Source organism: Aegilops tauschii, chromosome 3 (genome assembly GCF_002575655.3).
Source record: "Aegilops tauschii subsp. strangulata cultivar AL8/78 chromosome 3, Aet v6.0, whole genome shotgun sequence".
Taxonomy (NCBI): Eukaryota; Viridiplantae; Streptophyta; class Magnoliopsida; order Poales; family Poaceae; genus Aegilops; species Aegilops tauschii.
In genome coordinates this window covers 173,528,075-173,543,915 of record NC_053037.3, presented here as the reverse complement: position 1 = coordinate 173,543,915, position 15,841 = coordinate 173,528,075, and the positions used below count along the sequence as shown (strand labels likewise).

General features: G+C 45.7%; 1 protein-coding gene and 1 long non-coding RNA gene across 4 annotated transcripts; one reads left to right on the top strand and one right to left on the bottom strand.

Annotated features, from left to right (window-relative positions):
* Window positions 1-748: 748 nt before the first annotated feature.
* On the bottom strand, window positions 749-6,285 carry LOC109738914 (uncharacterized). 2 transcript variants are annotated; one of them, XR_005772486.3, is made up of 4 exons: window positions 5,587-6,285; window positions 3,115-3,278; window positions 1,271-2,943; window positions 749-1,064 (listed from the first exon to the last, which is right to left on the bottom strand). XR_005772486.3 is itself a non-coding variant. In XM_040403738.2 (3 exons), exons 1-3 carry the CDS (start codon window positions 6,167-6,169, stop codon window positions 1,852-1,854), a joined length of 1,839 nt encoding a protein of 612 aa, XP_040259672.1. In that variant the 5' UTR covers window positions 6,170-6,285; the 3' UTR covers window positions 1,153-1,851. The 2 variants fall into 2 exon arrangements, 1 of the variants encoding a protein (XP_040259672.1); XM_040403738.2 differs by lacking the exon at window positions 749-1,064 and having other exon boundaries at window positions 1,153-2,943.
* A 10-nt stretch (window positions 6,286-6,295) lies between these two features.
* LOC120976598 (uncharacterized) lies at window positions 6,296-11,747 on the top strand. 2 transcript variants are annotated; one of them, XR_005772485.3, is made up of 3 exons: window positions 6,296-10,532; window positions 10,636-10,863; window positions 11,504-11,747. It is a non-coding gene; the product is annotated as an uncharacterized lncRNA (long non-coding RNA). The 2 variants fall into 2 exon arrangements; XR_005772484.2 differs by lacking the exon at window positions 11,504-11,747 and having other exon boundaries at window positions 6,393-10,532; window positions 10,636-11,011.
* The last annotated feature ends 4,094 nt before the right edge of the window (window positions 11,748-15,841 follow it).

Here is a 15,841-nt window from a genome sequence, read left to right as displayed (position 1 = left end):
TGCTGCCACCGCCGATGAAGAGGACCCGGCCATTCCAAGGGCTGGCCGTGCACCTCATCCTGTGCCGGCATCCTGGAGCTCCCCTCCCCTTGCACCAGACGCAGAGGAGAAAACCCTCTTAGGGGGGCTAAAAATAACCCCATAAGAGGGGCCTGCAAAGGACGGCGCCGGTGGATATTGGATCCTCGCCAGGTTTGAACCGATGAAGAGGACCATCGGCTCCGATGGCGGAGCCGGAGCGACCAGTGCCGGCGCTGCATTGGCCCGGCACAACAGCATGGTGCGGAAAGGGAGCTCGCAGTGCCGCCACCAGATCTACTCCGGTCGCGAAGAGGCCGGCAATCCACCTCTCTTGGATGGGATTGCTGCCGGCGATGACCGAAGTGGGTGGGCTGTGGCAAGATGATGGCGTGGCCATCGAAGAAACCGAAAGGGCGATGAGGTGAGAGAGAGGAAGTGGGTGTGAACTAGCGAGGAAGGTGACGGGAGGATGCGTGGGGAGTTATGAGCCGTCGCATCGTCTCCCACGCGTCCCCAGGCATGCAGGCCCTCGCCACGCGTGGCTCGAGCGAGCCTGGCTCGCAAAAAACGAACGATTGGGCCGTTCCTCCAAAGCCGGGCCTAGACCTGCTTTGGGGTTCGTGTGGGCCACGAATTGCATGCAACCCAGGCAACCAAACGGACCAAATTCTGCCCGCGCGGGCCTGGCCCGACCTAATGCAGGTAACCAAACGCTCCTGAGCTACTAGGAATCTTCAACTGTGGTTGGGAAATCTCTTCAGATCGACGATGCATGCTCATCGTATCTCACAGTAAAAGGGGTACTATGTTGATATTGCATCAATGCATCTGCACCACCAACTGCATCTACCAGTTTGTCTTCAGCTACACTCTTTCTACATCTATCTATTCAGAGCATCCGCAGTTGTGATTTTCGGCTTCTAAGGCTGCTTCTAACATCTTCAAGGCTTTCTCCGTACACACTGCAAGCGTAAGTTTCGCTGCCTCCAAGCTTGGCGTCGCCTCTAGCCTCAGTTGCAAGTGGTCAGAAACACCGGACATATCTATAAAAACACAAGCAACAACCGATGCACCACAAGTTTGTAAGACTGAAGGAAAACTAATCATACTGAACAAACGATAAAACAAGCATAGGCAAATCTCTGATAGTATTTCTCATTGCAGCTGCCCACAACTAAATGACTTGCAATGCAGACAAACATTGTTGCTACAGAATTGGAATAGAGAGTTTGATATAAGAGAATCATACCAATTCAGTCTCCAATGTCTGAGCCTGCAGGGAACTCTGCTATTCACACCGAGCATACCAGGAAACGTTCATCTCAAAAATTGTACCAGTGAATGGGGACTGACATAGCTAACTGAATACTTCAACCTCACCAAACAATCAGAACGATCAACACCTTAAGGACCCAAGTACAGAATATTGGCTCCAAAGACCAGCAGTTATCAACATCAAATGTAATTGCAGACTTCTGGATGATTCTCAAAAATTGTACCAGTGAATGGGGACTAGCAATCAGGACTAGCATAGCTAACTGAATACTTCAACCTCACCAAACAATCAGAACGATCAACACCTTAAAACCCCATTAAGTACAGAATATTGGCTCCAAAGACCAGCAGTTATCAACATCTAAAGTAATTGCAGGGTTCTGGAGGATTGAAGGCCACAAAAATCACAAAGAAATGGCAGATGCATCCATCGATAAACGATAACAATATTCTTGGGTAAGTGCCAGAGCAGGGCCAAGTCCCAAATACTCGATATTACCTTAGGATCCGTTAATGGAGGTCAATGTAAAAAGAACATGTGTAAGATAATAGAGGCTACTTCTGCTTTTGGTTACAAACAACAGCACTACAAGATGAATCTGAGTCAATTAACCACAAATTCACATTTCCGAGTTGCCTTTGTACCGAATCTGAAGCCACACTGTCAGACCAGAAAAGCATTTTACTTTGACCCTCCGACAGTGATCTATTCGACATGTTAGGCCCTAATTCCATAGTCATTATCTCCTCATTCAGTTTCCCCAGCCTCACACCACCACCATTGTTTTCCAACGCTCTGGTAAGTATATGAACAAAACTCACATGTTTCAAGGAAGCAATAAAATCACCTTTTGGAGGCAGCACACCATCTGCTACTCTTGATATAATATGCTCGTTCCATGTTTTTTTAGAGCCTTGTGAGCTTCTTATAAATATCAAATCCACAGGGTCTGCAGTAAAAATGTCAACTGATTGATTTGATGGCTCAACCAACTTACTGTCAAGTGAAATCATATTACCATTTAGTACCCATAGATTGTAACCCAGGTTCAAGCAATGTTGTATCACGTAAGCTTTAGCCAGTACTTCCTTAACAAAACCATCAGAATTCATATAACTACGTATTTTGATCCCCTGCAGCAACTCAATAGCATCAATGACGGCATGTCCTCTATGAGCAAGGTCATCCAGAAACTCTGAATTGTCACCAAGGAAGACGTAATTTCGCATGCCTGTCTTCTCAAGATGGCAAATAAGGTTTCTCACAATCCTCTGTTCCACTGAATACAAACTTATGAGTACAACACTGTTTCCTAATTGCACAGACTTGAGCACAGAACCAAGCTCACTAAATTTCCTAACAAACCTTCCTGGAAGAATTTCAGCAAAGCAGAAGTCATACCATTTTAGCTTCTTTAGAGGCTGCAATTGCCATATGTTGAAATCGAGATTATTCCTGTCTAACAATGTTGAATCTGGTCCAACACTTCTTCCATAGTTCACACCTGCATCCCTATGAGAGATGCTGAGGGCCCTTTCCTTCAAGAAGTTTGTGTAGATGTTGAAGTATCCACGTGAGTGAACAAATTTTATGAACCAAGGAGTCCATATTCTCTCGCCCATCTTTCTGTACCATCCTGTAGTTTTCTGCAGAGGATGAGAGTGGAACAACATTTACTATCAAGCTAACTAATCCAACAGCACATAGAGATCAAAATAATCTAAAGAAACTAGTCTAGTAAATATAATACACAAGGTTACATGTTAACACATAAACTGAGGAAGCACACTGAAAATTTAATTAAGAAAAAGGTTTACCATGCCTTGAAGAATAGGTTTGATTCCTTTGGCTTTCTGTTCATCATACCATAATCGAAATTCTTTCCATGGTTTGGGAAAGAGAAGTTGGCCCCATGTACCAACCATCTGGTACAAGAATAGTCTAGTTTCACTGTCCAGCTGTATCTTGTTTCCATGTTTACCTATTTAATTCAAGGTCAACTAGTCAATAACAGAACCATTGCCAGCACTTTAGTGTAATAAGTAACAAGTTAACCAGTGTATGTTGTAAGTATGAAAGTAACATCTCCCCTGTTTGCACAAGGGGATTTGGGTTAGGCTTTGCTTTAAATCTCCCTTACTCTAAAATCAACTCATGATACCTAATTCAAATTAAGTCATAACACCGTCCAAATATAACCCTTATCTCAAACATACGGTTTGATTAGAAACCTTTTGGTTCAAATGATGCGGGTTAATTTAATGAAAATGCATCTGCATGACACTATGGTATAGATAGTCTATAAGAACAAATTTCGTAGTATTGTTAAAAGCAATTATATTTAAAAAAAACACAGCCAAGAGTCGTTGATAATACTAGTTTGAACTGAACCCCAAATGAACCCTCATCCAATAAATCCAAAAGAACTAGTTTCCATAAATAACAGTTAGTGGCAGTTTCTTTCAGAGTCATAGCAATTTGATTATAGAAGACATGAATGATAAAAAAACATAGTAAAGAAATACTCCCTCCGATCCATAATAAGTGTCGCAGTTTTGTACTAAGGTTGAACTAACCTTAGTTCAAACGTGCGACACTTATTTTGGATCGGAGGGAGTGATAACTACCGTAAGTTCACCTCAAAGTCTAAATACTTTGTACTTTACATAAAAAGTTTATGCCCACATAACACGGCATTGCACTGTTATAGTACATATTGTCCAACTTCACTAATGGAGAGAGACCATGCAAACATTACTGATCAGAACTACCGGTGTAACTATCGGAATACTCGATGGAATAAGTTAAATATGCCACATTTCTAGTCTATCTAAGAACAAGATCTTCGACTATATATTCGTCAACAACCTTCTCCAAACTACCATTTTCAATAGTGTAGGTGCCCAATTCACAAAGTGTATGTTAATGTATATATATTCTGGGCATTTTGTTGTGCTATTCAGTTTTACAGTACACAAAGCAGTTTTGATACACCATCGAAAAAACCAATCAACCCCTGCACTTCTGCAATAGCAACATAGTTAATTTATCACCAATTGTAAGCAATTTACGTAACCCGATTTACTCTACTTTAGTATTGCCTATTGAATGCTATTTCAACTAAGTAGCCACAATAGCCAAGTTTATTATTTGTAAACGAAATTAAAAACAAATCAGGGTAAGGATTTAAAGTTTATACCTTAAACACAATCAGATGTGAGTTTGTTTCACATGAAAATAATAATTGCAGCAGTTACATGAGACATTATTTGACTGGGTCTTGTTACCAAATGAAAAACGGTGGAAATTTCAAGTGAAGAAGTAATGACCAGATAGATAGGTTCGTTGTTGGGTACTAATATTACCTACACAATTATTACTATCATCACTAACTTCCTTGGGAGAATAACTAGCATTAACTAGTACTGGCACTTAGCTTAAGTATTTGGCGGGCCTAGTTATTTGGGGGCCCTGGGAAGATGCACAGGTTGCACACCCTCTAATACAGGTCTGTATTAGACCCAGCTATAGTCACCCAAAACAACTGAAACAACAGCACCAGAATAAGTTCAGCCTAGCATTTTCTTGCTGGGAAATTAAGAACCAAAAATGTCGACAGCAAGCAAGGTTGACAAGACCTGAAAAGAAAGAAAACCGCAGACATGGGGTTCAGGGAATCCAAAAAGCTCTTATATGCTCCAGCTACCAAGCCAATTAGAAGGCATTTTATCTTTTAGCGGCCAGATTAGAGCTTATTAGCCCAAACTCATCAGGATTGATCGGGATCTGTAATTATAGGGTGTCCATTTTAGGGATTAGAAGGTCAGGGTTTGATTCCGACGAGCAGTATGAGTTTAAGGTTTTTTCAGACTTTATTACTCTATTTAAACTCTATAAAGCAATAATAACCAGTTTAGTTTCGCAAATTTAGCATCACAAAATCCAAAATGGTAATTAACTTCAGAATACCCTGAACCCAATTTGATCTCAGGGGCTGCAGATCCCCATCGATCATGATAACACATCCCCACAACAAAAAAGATCATGACAATGCAAAATACTTTCCATCTCCCACCTAACAGTCTTCTAAACAATCCCAATGTCCTAACTATAGAGCAAAGATCAATGAAAGTTGGTACGCATATACACAAAGCCATAATATGGTCTATGCAGTTGCAACCTAGCATACACATTTGCGCAACACAACATGCATTCAAAAATCTATCGTTCCTAAGTCCTAACCAAGCCAGAAATTCAGCAAGCGTTCACACTGCTTACTAAGCTCTCACCTGCGACGAACCGGGGGCGCTGCAGTGACGCGCCGAAGACGTAGGGACTGTAGTTCTCCCTGTCGTAGTAGTACCGCATGACCACCCGCTTTAGGAACCTGTAGTAGAGCGGTGAGACCTCGAGGTCGTCCTCAACGACGAAGGCGAACTCGTCGTTCGAGCCAGGCCACCACGCCTCGATCCACTGCGCCTGGAGCCCCACATTAGCCGCCCGGTAGTGGATGCGCTTCTCCCCGTGCGGCCAGGGGAAGGCGTCGACGGCGGTGAGGATCTCGTGGGACGCTGCAAGGAGTGGGGCGGACGAGTTGGGCGGGAGGTGGTCGAGGAGGACGTGCAGCGCGACGCGGTCGCCATCGTAGTCGGCAGCCGCGAGGGAACGGAGGCAGCGGAGCAGAGGGGCGGGGCGATCGTAGGCCAGGAGTTTGATGAGGAGGGAGAACCGGTGGGGATCCGGAGCCGGACGCGCGGGTATGAGCGGAGGTGCGGCGTAGGAGGAGCGGCGGAGGAGGAGGAGGATACATAGTGAGACGGGGAAGAGGATGAGGAGGCGGAGCGGGAGGGAGCGGTGGCGAGGCGACGCCATTGGTCTGGTCTGGTGGCGGCGGCGGTTGTGGACTGAGGAGCACTGGAGATCGACGGAGTCTTCCTCTCTTTTTTTTCTCGGTAATATTATCCGGCGAATGTCAGCTGGGAGGAGGATGGCAAGCAAACGCTCTACTAACCTAAACAAACAAACATATTTATCGCTAAGTACACCCAGCCTAATCTATATATAACAATCTCGATCAATTACAGCCTCACGATCAAACTCACTTAATTAAATCTAACCATCAAATTAAAACTAACCCTCATTAAAAATGTCTTTAGCAATTTTAACTAGCGGACGAAAACTGTGTCATCGGAGGAAAAATTCAGCCCCTAGCGTCCGCCTCCCATCAAAAGGAAAGAAAACGCAAAAAAAATCTCACGGCGTCGCCGCCGCCGTTTGCTCCAGATGTCCTGCTTGCGTTACCGTCATGCTTGGCGCCGCTGCCACGCATGCCCGTGCCGAGGTCAGTTAACCGGTGTTTGCTCAGCGGAGAGATCCCAAGGCAAAAGAGTCGTCACCGTGCAGGAAGCTCTCCTCTGCCCGGCCCGTTGGCGCTGTTGCCTTCAGATTCAGGCCAAACCGCACGGCTTCGGTGATGGCCGTCTCTGCTCCCCAATGGTGACGACCTCTTCTAGGCGGCTACACCACTCCGTCCTCTGCCAGGTCGGCGCCGCGAGGGACGTGGACGCACGCGGGGCGGCTGGCCGCGAGTGAACGATGGCGCGCGTACGAGTGTGCGCCGCGGAGCACGGGTCTCCTCCCTGCCGCTGCCGAGTTACCTGCTCCCAGCGATGCCCTCTTGTCTCATCCATACAGGTCTGCTCCCTGACATCTCTTTCCCTCTCAATCTCTTCATCTCTTGTTTGTTTTCTCAAACTCACATAGATCAGAAAGCTCTGGATCCACCATAAAGCTGAATCATGTGCGTTGGTTATCCAGTCAGGTTTCTTTCCTTTTATCAACTACTCACCCCTGAGGAACATAAAACAGTGCAACATATCTTCTTCATTACTGCTCACTCCTGCAGTACTGACAAGCATTTCATAGGACATATAATGTGTTTCCTATAAATCATACATCTATGTGGACTGAACATAGCATCATGAACTACATAAATAGGGAAGCGTCGAGGCCTTCAACTAACTTTAGTAAATCTCTACTACTATCAAACAAACAGACGTATTCATCGCTAAGTACACCCAGCCTAATCTACACATAACAACCCCGACCAATTACAGCCTCACGATCAAACCCACTTAATTAGATCTAACCATCAAATTAAAACTAACCCTCACCAAAAGTGCCTTTAGCAATTTTCACTCGCGGATGAAAACTCTGCCATCGGAGGAAAAATTCAGCCCCTAGCATCCGCCGCCCATCAAAAGGAAAGAAAACGCAAAAGAAATCTCACGGCGCCGCCGCTGCCGCTATTTGCTCCAGTTGTCCTGCTTGCGTCACCGTCGTGCCTGGCGCCGCTCCCACGCGTGCCCGTGCCGAGGTCAGATAACCGGGATTTGCTGAGCAGAGAGATCCCAAGGCAAAAGAGTCGTCGCCGTGCAGGAAGCTCTCCTCTGCCCAGCCCACTGGCGCCGTTGCCTTCAGGTTAAGGCCAAACCGTACGGCTTCGGTGATGGCCGCCTCTACTCCCCAATGGCGACGGCCTCTTCTAGGCGGCTACACCACTCCGTCCTCTGCCAGGTCGACGCCGCGAGTGAAAGATGGCGCGCGTGCGAGTGTGCGGCGCGGAGCACGGATCTCCTCCCTACCGCTACCGAGTTACCTGCTCCCAGCGATGCCCTCTTGTCTCATCCATACAGGTCTGCCCCCTGACATCTCTTTCCCTCTCAATCTCTTCATCTCTTGTTTGTTTTCTCAACCTCACATAGATCAGAAAGCTCTGGATCCACCAAAAAGCTGAATCATGTGTGTTGGTTATCCAGTCAGGTTTCTTTCCTTTTATCAACTACTCACTCCTGAGGAACATAAGATGGTGCAACATATCTTCTTCATTACTGCTCACTCATGGAGTACTGACAAGCATTTCATAGGACATATAATGTGTTTCCTATAAATCATACATCTATGTGGACTGAACATACCATCATGAACTACATAAACATGGAAGCGTCGAGGCCTTCAACTAACTTCAGTAAATCTCTACTACTATTAAACAAACAAACATATTCATCGCTAAGTACACCCAGCCTAATCTACACATAACAACCCCGACCAATTACAGCCTCACGATCAAACCCACTTAATTAGATCTAACCATCAAATTAAACCTAACCCTCATCAAAAGTGCCTTTAGCAATTTTAACTCGAGGACGAAAACTCTGCCATCAGAGGAAAATTCAGCCCCTAGCGTCCGCCTCCCATCAAAAGGAAAGAAAACGCAAAAGAAATCTCACGTCGCCGCCGCTGCCGCCGTTTGCTCCAGATGTCCTGCTTGCGTCGCCGTTGTGCCTGGCGCCGCTGCCACGCGTGCCCGTGCCGAGGTTAGTTAACCGGGGTTTGCTGAGCAGAGAGATCCCAAGGCAAAAGAGCCGTCGCCGTGCAGGAAGCTCTCCTCTGCCCAGCCCACTGGCGCTGTTGCCTTCAGGTTAAGGCCAAACCACACAGCTTCGGTGATGGCCGCCTCTGCTCCCCAATGGCAACGACCTCTTCTATGCGGCTACACCACTATGTCCTCTACCAGGTCGACGCCGCGAGGGACGTGGACGCACGCGAGGCGGCCGGCCGCGAGTGAACGATGGCGCGCATGCGAGTGTGCGGCGCGGAGCACGGATCTCCTCCCTGCCGCTGCTAGGTTACCTGCTCCCAGCGATGCCCTCTTGTCTCATCCATACAGGTCTGCCCCTGACATCTCTTTCCCTCTCAATCTCTTCATCTTTTGTTTGTTTTCTCAAACTCACATAGATCAGAAAGCTCTGGATCCACCAAAAAGTTGAATCATGTGCGTTGGTTATCCAGTCAGGTTTCTTTCCTTTTATCAACTACTCACTCCTGAGGAACATAAGACAGTGCAACATATCTTATTCATTACTGCTCACTCCTGCAGTATTGACAAGCATTTCATAGGACAAATAATGTGTTTTCTATAAATCATACATCTATGTGAACTGAATATACCATCATGAACTACATAAACATGGAAGCGTCGAGGCCTCCAACTAACTTCAGTAAATCATAGCAACAGTCCAGTATCCCTGGGCATCAATGACATGTGTTCTTTTGTACTGCTCTCTCGATTGTCGCTTGTCCAGGTTGCCACCGGGACGAGGTGTGGTGGCGGCCAAGACGAGAACAATGGGACACTGAAGTCCCTTGGATGTTCGTGTTTATCACAGGCGCTCTCTCTTTTCCATCATTATTTTCCTGTATTTTATTCTAAATCAGTGACTACTAATTTCCATGTCTACTGGGAGGAAGAAAGTCGGCAGGTGAACCATTGCGACTATGTCAATCACTGCTTTGCTTAAACTCATAATATCATCCCTTTTAAGCTCCATAAGACATAGTTTTGTTGTTGATTTTTTCTAATTCCCACTTTATTGCTTCACATAGACTATTTAGGGCTTATTTGAAATAACCTGCTCTGATAGTGCAGGAAAACATCATAAGTGAAAACAAAAAATTTCATAAGAAGGCATACAATGATTTGGTGGAGAAGACGAAGGCTTTGTGTGGAAAATTAGGTTTGAAACTCAATTAGATTCTAAACTACTCTTTTGGCTGCTACTGCTCTATCCTTCAAACTTCTTTTCTGAAAAATTGAAAGATAAATACAATAATGATGCATCTCTGCAGATAAATACAAACTTTGTATTGTTCAGGGCCCAAATTCTTGATTGAACTTATGGTCAGTTTCAAATATTAGTTCACGATACACTTGCCAAAGATAAGTAACAACCTATTTGAGCAAATTGGAAACACATTCGGATCAGGAGCAGTAGAAATTCTTAAGGACATTGGGTTATTGAACTGCATGTACTGATGCGTGTTTTTTTTTCAACTCAATCTTGCTCTTCCTAATTTTGGAACCGTTGAACACACACTGCACACTCATAGGCTCATTTAATTCTCATGGTAAAAGACCAAAAAGTTGTGTAGAAATGTCTTCGGGTTCGGGTGATAACGCATATTTGTTCAGTGTTCATGTCGATCCATCCTATAATTTTATCCCCGTAGGCATACTACTCATCTCCTCTTAATATTGATTTTCTTAATTTGTTCCGACTTTTGTGTTTGCTAAATGCAACTAGCTTCGGCAGGTTTGTTAGGCTAATATAAGGTAGGGAGCTTTGCTACATGATAATACACAGATGATACTAGAGGATGTTTTGCAATTAGCAAGGTACTTTGTTTACGAGCTGATTGTCAACTTTCTTAAAAAGATATATGGTTGTTGTATCCTATCCGACAATATAAAACTTTTGTCATGATATTTCCTTGTGCAGTTTCAAGGTCACATGGATGCTGATAGCTCTCAGGTGTATGTGATATTTGTTGCTGGGTATTGTTGCAGTTCTTCCTGTTATGTCAATGTATATGGTTTCAATTTCCATATTGAGATTGATATGGAACTGTCTCATCTTCCAGCGTGAACATTATATTATTTTCTCTCTCCAAACCCCATGAGCATTCCAGTAAAAACAGTGGCCACTTGCATCACCACACTAAATTATGTAAGTGTAGTGTAGTTTTCTCTTCTCATTACATACACTTATTGTAATAAAAGTAGCCATTTTCATCAGTGAAGTAAATTATATAAGGCATAATTGGTAATGCATAGACTTACATTCCAGACGAAATAGGTACTTTTTGGCATCTCAATTATTAGTCTCAAAACACTACTTTTCATACTCTTCTATATCTGAAGTATTCATGACTATCATGCTGAAGACAAATCTTTTCTTGCTCCTCTTGATTGACTAAATAAACAAGAACACTGAATTATTGATCTTATCTTGGACTATCATTTGTATTTAAAATTTTAAATCTTCTGCGGACTCTCACAAGAATCAAGTGTGGCAGACAGCTCCTTATTCATCTTCGTTAGAGTTTGTACACTTGGGTTTTCTGAAAGCTAACTATTTCTCCTATGAATTTTAGCATGAATAAAAGTGGAGTAAAATGCATCGGCGGTCACTATACTCGGGTTGAAAGTTCACTTTGATCACTGTGCTTAAGAATACGATCAATACGATCACTATATACATGTTTCAGTGATTATACGGTCACTGGCTTTCGTATAGCTTTGTATTTTATGTAAGCTGACCAGTCAAACTTGCTACGTGGCAAATAAAGTAGTCTTCCTTTGTGCAGGACCCACCTGTCAGTGTGCGGGTAGAAAGAAACAAAGGGGGAAAAAAGCATGCACAAGTTGGGATTTGAACCTAATATCTCGCGTCGGCAAACCGCGAGTTCTAGCCAATTAATCATGTAGGTTTTATTGTGAACATCAATAGTGGTTTCTTTTTGTACACATGATTACATGAGCATGCAGCAACATACAGTGCACGCGCACACACTCATGAACCCGAAAAATGCTAGACTCATTACTGGCTATTACGGGCTCTTTTCAACTAATCAAACTTGCCCCCGCGCCCCCCCCCCCCCCCCCCCCCCATATTTTCAGCTGTGGTGGGCCCCTCACCTTGATTTCCACCCAATCAAGAAAACCCACCTCAGCTTCTCTGTGAACCCCGTAAAATTAATCCCGTGTGTGTAGCATTGCCCCTCACGAACCCGCTAGGACGGATGCACGCAGGGCGCGCGCACACGCACACACGTACTATGTACGCACTGCACACCCGCCGGCATTGCAGCTATCTCCACACGCTAGTCCCTCCACTGCCTCGGCATGCAGCTCATGGAGTCCTGCCCGCCACCGACTCACAAGCGCTCGCCGCATTGCGGCACTGATGACTGATCGATCCCGGTTGATGCATAGGAGCAGCAAGACAAGACTCCGCTGCTTTCATCACACGCCTGACATAGCTCACCATGTAAACGGAAGAGAAGAGGAAGTCTCTCTTCTCCATCTCTTCCCTGCTCCGGTTGAGAGTCTCCTCGTGCACTCCGTCGCCGCCCCTCTCCCTCTCCGGCGGCTCTGCCGTCCGGTGTGAGGATGGGTTAGGTGGTCGGTCTCCCTCTGTTCATAGTAGTCTTAGGTTTAGGTGTAGGTTGTGTCTTGCCTCCGTGGCGTCTGGCATTATGCCGTACTTGAGCTCCCCATCAACAAATCCAGGCAGTGTTTGGTGGTTACCAGTAGCCTCCCAGGCCGGCCATCCATGGTGGATGGAGGCAGATGGGAGTGGATCTGGTGCGAGCTCTCTTTCCCCAATAAGCCTGAGGTCTTCCCTGATCTGGAGGATGGCCCTCTGCTGCTGCTTGCTCTTTCAAGTCACTTTGGTGGTGGATGAGGAGCGGGGGCGTTGCAGATACTTGAAGTCTGCAGATCGAGTTCGTGCATATCAGCAGTTGATTCCATGGTGGAGCGACGGCGCCCTCGATTGGCTTCCGGTCTCCGCTGGTTCGCTGCTTCTTCTGGCCGAATGGCGGCCCACTCCATTCCTCCCGGCGTGCGTGTCTTATTGGAGGCAGATCCAGCTGTTGTTCGGAGGCTATGGTGTGCAGGTGTTGCGGCCATGGCGATTTCTTCACGCCAAGTGGTTCGTCCCCGACGACGATGAGGTTCAATCCGGGCGGTGGCTGATAGGGACCCAATCGCGTTTCTTGCTTTCAGTTTGGGGTCCTCCATGTAAAAGTCAGGGGCTTGTTTGTTATGTATTTTACTTTGGAGTCCTTGTAGGAGCTTTGTACTTCCACCGCTTTGTGTTAAACGAAAGCTCAGGGTCGTTCCAGACCCCTCTTTAGTTCAAAAAAAAAAAAGACGGGGCAGCGCATACCAGTTCTCCATCTTCGTGAGGTGGCCACATGGCCAACGACGACGACACCCGGCCAAATTTCGTGTTTTGACCGTTTTGTGGTATAAAATCGAGATCTGACCCACGTTTGAAATTTTTTTGAGATCTGACCCTTTCGCTACGCCGGGGATTAGACAGGCTACCGCCAGTAGCCTGTCTAATCCTATCGCCAGGTCCCCTGGCGGTAGGGTGTGGCTGGGTTTTTGCCTCGCAAAGTTTCTGTAACGAAATATCAAAGTGCCCTGGCGGTAGGTTCGCCCTACCGCCAGGGGGTTTGGCGGTATGCTGTTTGACCCAACCGCCAGGATCCTTGGTGGTGGGGGCCTGTGTTTTATGATTTTCAAGTTTAATTATTTGCTTCTTTTCAAAAACAATATCACAGCAATGATATAAAACCTAAAAAACAGATCTCAAACAATTAAACTTGGGCATCACATACACAAAGAAAGCAAAATATGAGCTCACATATTAATAAAGGTTCTACATAGCAAATAGTAAACTTGTCCACATAGTTTGACAACCCCAACTAACGCAAGTAGTTTCGCAAAAAGCTTTCGCAAAGCCAACAAACGGCGCAACAAGTTCTTAAGACAAATTTATAGGGCGGGTAAACATCCCCCTCGTATGTTAGGCCTGGCCGTGGAGACAAATACGGCAGTGGATCCACCGGTTCAGGCGGAGGCGGAACGCTGGTCGGCATCTGACCGTTCAAGCACTCCCACCTTGCCTTGCCCGCTGGAGTTTTCGCCTTCGCCCTTCCCCAGCTGATGATATCAAACGCCGATGCACTTGGGGGCGGCATCCTGGCTCTCTGCTCCACATTGGTCTCGAAGTAGATCCTCCGGCCCAAATTGCGCAGCTCCCAGTTGGAGTGTTGCTTGGCAGCTTCAATGGTCCCTTCCCGGCGGACACGGGAGATAGTTGGATCTCCCTCCATCTCTGCAGTCACTCTCTTCAACTCCTTCACACTCTACGACCAACACTTCACATCGTCGAAGATCCGTTATGCCCTCTCGTGCCACCGCACTGCCCTCGTCGCCTATAGGAACTCGTCTGAAAAAGCTCCCACCGGCTGCAGCATCTCGGGGAAGGACTCGTACACGTACGAAAGTGGCAAGGCAGACGGGTCGTGTTGGAGATGAATGGGCGATGGTTGCGCCACAGTTGCAGACCTAAACATATGGATGCATAACAAAAGTTCATCATTAACTAAATAAAATACATATATCAAGATGGATCAAATGCAATATCATATCATATCATATTTACTCCAACCAAATCCAATACTTGCATCATATAAATTTTGTTGCCACTCCAATATTCATCATATCATAAATTTTGTTAACAAAAAAATTGAGAAGTTGAGGGTTCAACATTTGTTCTCCAACTATATCCACTACTTGCATCATAGCATATCAACATGCATCATCATATCACAATAAATTCCTCCAACATGCACCATATAAAAAAAAACTCCCAAAATAATACGAACTAGGGTTCATCTTCACATAACCATACCAACTAGTGACTAGAGTTCATATCTAACACAATATAACATCTATAATCAACCTAAATCAATCCTAGGGTTCAATTTTTTTAAATCTAGTTCAAAAAGGGGATTGATTTGAATCAAGTAATGCGATGAATCGGAACCTATTTGACTAAAACTAATTGAAGGGATCGAAGGAGCTTACTTTTCTTTCTTCGGGGCCATCTCGATCCGCAAAAACGGTGAAGAAACGACGAAGATCAGAGGTGGGGAGTGGAGGAGATGAGAGAGGGGGCGAGAGGAACAACTCTATTCTTGGGCGGCTGGGTGGGGGAGAAGGGGGTGGGGCGGCCGTCCTGCAGCTTATAACTGTCCACACCCTACCGCCAGGGCCGCTGGCGGTAGGATCGCACAGGCTACCACCAGGACCAGCGGCGGTAGGATGGGACGGAGGCCGTTACCGGTGCTGACGTGGATAAGTTTCCTACCGCCAGAGGTTCTGGCGGTAGGCTATAGAAACCTACCGCCGGGCCTTGTGGCGGTAGGAAAAAGGATCAGATCTTGAAAAAAATTTAAACGTGGGTTAGATCTCGATTTTATACCATAAAAAGGTCAAAACACGAAAATTTGCCACGACACCCAGACTCGGGCGCTCCCCTCGCCGTGCGCACGCATGATGATGGCGTGGCTGCCGGAGCACGACTGGAGGTCTCAGCTTCGTCGTCCGTGTGAGTGTGGTGTGTGCTAGGCTGCTGGCTAGCGTGTGCATGCTAGTGTACGAGCGTGTGCATGCCTCCCAGCGTGTGTGTGTGTTAGTGTGCGCATGGGTGCATGCGTGCTAGTGTACGTTGTGTGTTTTTATAAAAACAATCTTGTACTCCCTCGGTTATCCCTCTGTCATACAATGTAAGAGCGTTTTTGACACTAATAAATACTAAGCAATAAAAAAAGCGTGCCATATGGTTTAGTTGGCTAGTCCATATGGGCGGCAGAGATGAGACTCACGTATGTAGAGAGAAGATAGGCTACATTATTTGCCACACAGGAAGTTTGACCGTTCAGCCTAGATAACATACTAAGTTATACATGGAGTCAGGGACCGTATAATCACCGACATATGTATATAATGACAGTATTAACCGTATTTTTAAATACAGTAATCAAAATGAGCTTTTGATACAAATATAATAACCACCAATGTATTTTACTCATAAAAGTGAATTGCCATGTCGATAGATGTGAGCC